This window comes from Sapajus apella, unplaced genomic scaffold, assembly GCF_009761245.1.
Source record: "Sapajus apella isolate SASKATOON/1434 unplaced genomic scaffold, GSC_monkey_1.0 scaffold36, whole genome shotgun sequence".
NCBI lineage: Eukaryota > Metazoa > Chordata > Mammalia > Primates > Cebidae > Sapajus > Sapajus apella.
This window is the reverse complement of record NW_022436976.1, coordinates 18,894,295-18,899,001: the sequence shown is the minus strand read 5'-3', so window position 1 is coordinate 18,899,001 and position 4,707 is coordinate 18,894,295. Positions and strand designations below refer to the sequence as shown.

Here is a 4,707-nt window from a genome sequence, read left to right as displayed (position 1 = left end):
GGCTATTGGATCTTCTTTTGCTTGAGGCTAACATCTCTTAACTATTAAAGATGAATAGGAATCTAGCAGGTGAAAACATACGTTTTAAGCACAGACAACAGAAAATGCATCAAATCACACAGTAGTTTGGCTACTGATAAGTATGACTAGAATCGGTGAGGTGTGGATAGATTTAACAGTAAGAAAGGAAGGCTGGAAAGACCGTTGTGGTAGTATAATCAGACTAATATCCTTGGTTAAAGATTTTCTTAATGCTTACATCCTAAGTTTAGATGCAGTTAACTTTTAGTTATTCCAATGTAAACATGCAATTTGTATACCTGTAAATAAAGTAGACTCCTTTTCCTTTTCATGAGCATTAGACTGAATGTTGAATGTAGGAGAAGAGTCTGTAGAACCCAGTGATCTTCTACATGCTTGTCTATGCTGTGAATATAGAACATTCGAAGGCCCTGCATTTTCCATCTAAACATTAGGAAAGGTGGAAAATTATCTTAGAAACTATTTCTTTCCATGTGTATATTAATAAATAATTTATGCTTGGGTATTCACATTTGCAATATTGAATTATGATAACTAGAAGCTGTCTGTTTCTTTAAATAGTTATGAATATTACCTAATCCTCAAAAAAACCTACTATGAGATGGGCATTATCAGTAACACTTTGTCAATAAGAAAACAAACCTTCAGAAGTTAAAAGAGCTGCCTAAGCTCACACTTTTTACTAACTTTTATTTTCTTTGTCTATAAAACTTAATATTCATATAAAATTTATATCTCCAAGTTCAGGGAAAGTCTAAAGTTCAAATACTGAGAAATAAATCCTTCTCTGTTTTAACAAACCATTACTCTCTCTAACATAGAGTAGGTACAGCAGATCAGTTCTAAGTAGAGAAGAAGAAACTGAAAAACAATGATATAGCTTTTCCTAGGCTACAGTATCAGATGGGGTCCATATATTTTGTATAAAAATATACATATCTAGGCATCCAAAATACACGTATGTACATGTTAATATAAACTGCATACTTTGTGATTCTCTATTAACAAACCACACAAATAACTGTTTAGAACCCATATTTTTTTCACACTAGGCACAGAATATATTTAGTTATGAATAATATGAAATAAAAATAAGGTATATGAGAAAGCCTAGGCCACAAGACCTCACATTTTGATGGGATACATAGGATTTGCATACACCAAATAGTAATAAATAACATGGGGTAATAATACTAAAAAGCAACCCAATCAATACACTCTATAAATGAGGAAGGGTTTAAAAAGGGAGAGATATCAATAAAGATTAAAATAGACAGGAAAGATCTCATAGAGGAGGGCAAATGCTAAGATTTAAAAGATGAGGGCATTTCAGGTGAGGTCAACAGCATAAGCCTGGAATGTTCATAAGACAGGCAGAAAAACGGTGTATTTATAGCAGGAAAGGATTTATTATTTGTTGGGATTAAAAGGTAAGTTCAAATAGGTAAAAAGAAGAGTTATGAGAGGGATAGGACACAGATGTCTTGAAAGACAAAGCAACTTTGTCCTAAGGAAAAATTACCAAAATTGTCCTGAGGAATAGAAAATTGGAGCATATCAATAATCCTTAAAAGAAATGTAAAGAAGTTTCAAATAACTACCTTTAAAATATAGTTTAAAAGGCTAACTAGCCCCAAATAGATTTTCGGATAAGCTATTTTAAGCTTTCATGAAACAAATTATTCTCATGTAATACAATATCAATTTAATTAAAAAATAAACAACTTTTCAGTTCTTTTTATAGGCTGGCATAGTCTTTAAAACCAAAGCCTGGAAAAATAAAGAAGGCTATAAGCTAATCTTACCTACGACTTCAGGATTTTTCACAAATCTAAAATAAAACACCAATCAATGCTTTACTAGTAGAAGTTTACAACAGCCAAATAAAATCATCAAGAAATTAAGGGTTTCTATATTTTATCATAATTCATTACCCATAGGTCAAAAAGGAGAAAAATGATGCAATTATTTTTATGGTGGTAATACTGATAAATCTGATAAATTTAACAACTATTATTGATAAGAACTATAATATAACTACCTAGAGATAATACTTTCTTAATATGATAAAGAATATTGGCCAGATGAGGTGGCTCATGCCTGTAATCCCAGCACTTTGGGAGGCTGAGGCATGTGGATTATCTGAGGTCAAGAGTTGACCTCAGATGGTGAAACCTCATCTCTATTAAAAATACAAAAAATTAGCCAGGCGTGGTGGCATGTGCCTATAATACCAGCTACTCAGGATGCTGAGGCAGAATTGCTGGAATCTCGGAGGCAGAAGTTGCAGTGCACTGGGATCATGCCACTGCACTCCAGCCTGAGCAACTGAGCGAGACTCTGTCTCAAAAAAAAAAAAAAAAAAAAAGAATATTTTAACATAATTTCAAAAATTCTATCTGTGTAAAACTAACAGCCAACATCATCATTAATGGTAATATATTAGTCTACAACATGGCACAAGTAACATCTATCACCACTGTTATTTATAAATGTTTAGGGAGTGCCCAGTAATGCAACAGAAAAAGATAATAAAAGTAGTAAAGACTGGGGAATTCTGATTCAACATGGCTGAGTAAGCCTTTATCAGACTTACCCTCCCACAGATAAAAACCATAGACTCTAGATAAAATACACACACACACACACACACACACACACCACAAATGACTTCAAGATCCTGGAGAATGAACAAAAGCAGGTGGCAAAGAAAAAGTACTGATACTTGGTATAACTGACTTGCATTGGGTGGAGTTGCTATTTGTGTGGCTTTTAGCTTGAAGGCAGACTGAAATTGGCACTGCATGGAGCACCTAAAATTCTGCTAGAAAACCCATGTTACTTCTGGCCAGAAGAACCAGAAGACAAAGTTGGGGCAAACAAAGCTGCTAGAAAGGGAGAAGGGAATGCTAGAAAGAAGAGAGCCAAAGATGGCAGCTCCATTTCCTGCATGAGAGACTCCTATGTGTAAGAGACTTCCTGTTCAAGTCTCTGGTTAGCCCCTAAACCATGCATGTTTACAAACTCCTGCAAGCAGCCAGTTAAGGATAAAACAACAGAATTAAAATTTGAGCAGCTGCTTATGAGTCGTTATATATTTTGAGTACAATCAAGATAATCGATTGCTAGAACAAAAGCAGTAATTTTTATAGGACAACAAGAGAGCGCAGAGTCTTCACAATACAATAGTCACAATGCCCAAGATCAATTCAACTTGATCTAAAAGAACCAAGAAAGTGAGACCTAGTGTAAACATAAAAGATAATTCAACAAGACCATGCCTGAAATGACCCAGACACTGGTATTAATAAATTTTTAGAGCAGCTTTTATAACTATGCTTGGTGGGTTGGGCACGGTGGCTCATGCCTGTAAATCCAGCACTCTGGGAGGCCAAGGCAGGTGGATCACTTGAGGTCAGGAGTTTGAGACCAGCCTGGCCAATATGCTGAAACCCTGTCTCTACTAAAAATATTAAAAAAAAAAAAAAAAATTGGCTGGGAGTGGTGGCACACAGCTACTCAGGAGGCTGAGGCAGGAGAATTGCTTGAACCTGGGCGGTAGAGGTTGCAGTGAGCTGAGATTGGGCCACTGCACTCCAGACTAGGTGACAGAGCAAGACCTGTTCTCAAACAAAATAAAACAAACAACAACAAAAAACTATGGTTCGTGAAAAAAGTAAAATATATTCAAAATAAAGGAAAAGCAAACGGAATCATCAGAGAAACAGAAACTATTAATTATAGAATTAAAACATGTAACATCTGAAGTTTAAAATTAACTGGTGAGCTTAAAACAAAATGAAAATATCTTAGGGAAGAATCTGAGAACTTAAAGATAGATTAGTAGAAATTACTTAATATGAAAAAAAGAGAGATTCATGAACCTGTAGGACAAGAATGAAAAGTCTGACACATGTTTTTTGCTTTGTTTTGTTTTGTTTTGTTTTATAAAAAATAAGAGCCTATGAGGAAGACTCTTATCCCCTTTACTTTCTTCAAAACACATCAAATTGCTGAAAGAAAAAATTATAATACTGTCCTGTAGGGTTTATAGTATTACATACAAAAACTATAGTACAAAGGTTTGGAGAAGTAAATGGAACTATGCAATTTAAAGATTTCTACATCTTTATGTGAAGTAGTATAATTTTACTCTAAGTAGACTGTGAAAAGTTGATGATGGACACTTTAAACAGAAACCACTAAAAATCCTAAACAAATAAAAAGAGACATAACTAAAAGCCAACAGATACATTAAAGTAAAATTTTGATAAATATTCAAATAATCCAAAGAAAGGCAGGAAAGGAGGAACACAGGAACAAAAAGCACAGGGACAAACAAACGATAAAGAATAAAATGATGGGCCGGGCGCGGTGGCTCAAGCCTGTAGTCCCAGCACTTTGGGAGGCCGAGGCGGGTGGATCACGAGGTCAAGAGATCGAGGCCATCCTGGTCAACATGGTGAAACCCCGTCTCTACTAAAAAAAAAAAAAAATACAAAAAATTAGCTGGGCACGGTGGTGCGTGCCTGTAATCCCAGCTACTCAGGAGGCTGAGGCAGGAGAATTTCCTGAACCCAGGAGGCGGAGGTTGCGGTGAGCCGAGATCGCGCCATTGCACTCCAACCTGGGTAACATGAGTGAAACTCCGTCTCAAAAAAAAAA

The 4,707-nt window shown here is 35.5% G+C and overlaps 1 protein-coding gene across 6 annotated transcripts in view; it reads right to left on the bottom strand.

The window, feature by feature from the left end:
• The window catches only part of CUNH1orf141 (chromosome unknown C1orf141 homolog), a 59,491-nt gene that overhangs the window by 10,910 nt on the left and 43,874 nt on the right, over positions 1-4,707 (bottom strand). For all 6 annotated transcript variants that reach the window (XM_032296646.1, XM_032296649.1, XM_032296647.1 and 3 more), the window contains one exon: positions 321-465. In XM_032296646.1, the coding sequence (XP_032152537.1) occupies positions 321-465 (145 nt within the window). The remainder of the gene's footprint in view (positions 1-320; positions 466-4,707) is intronic.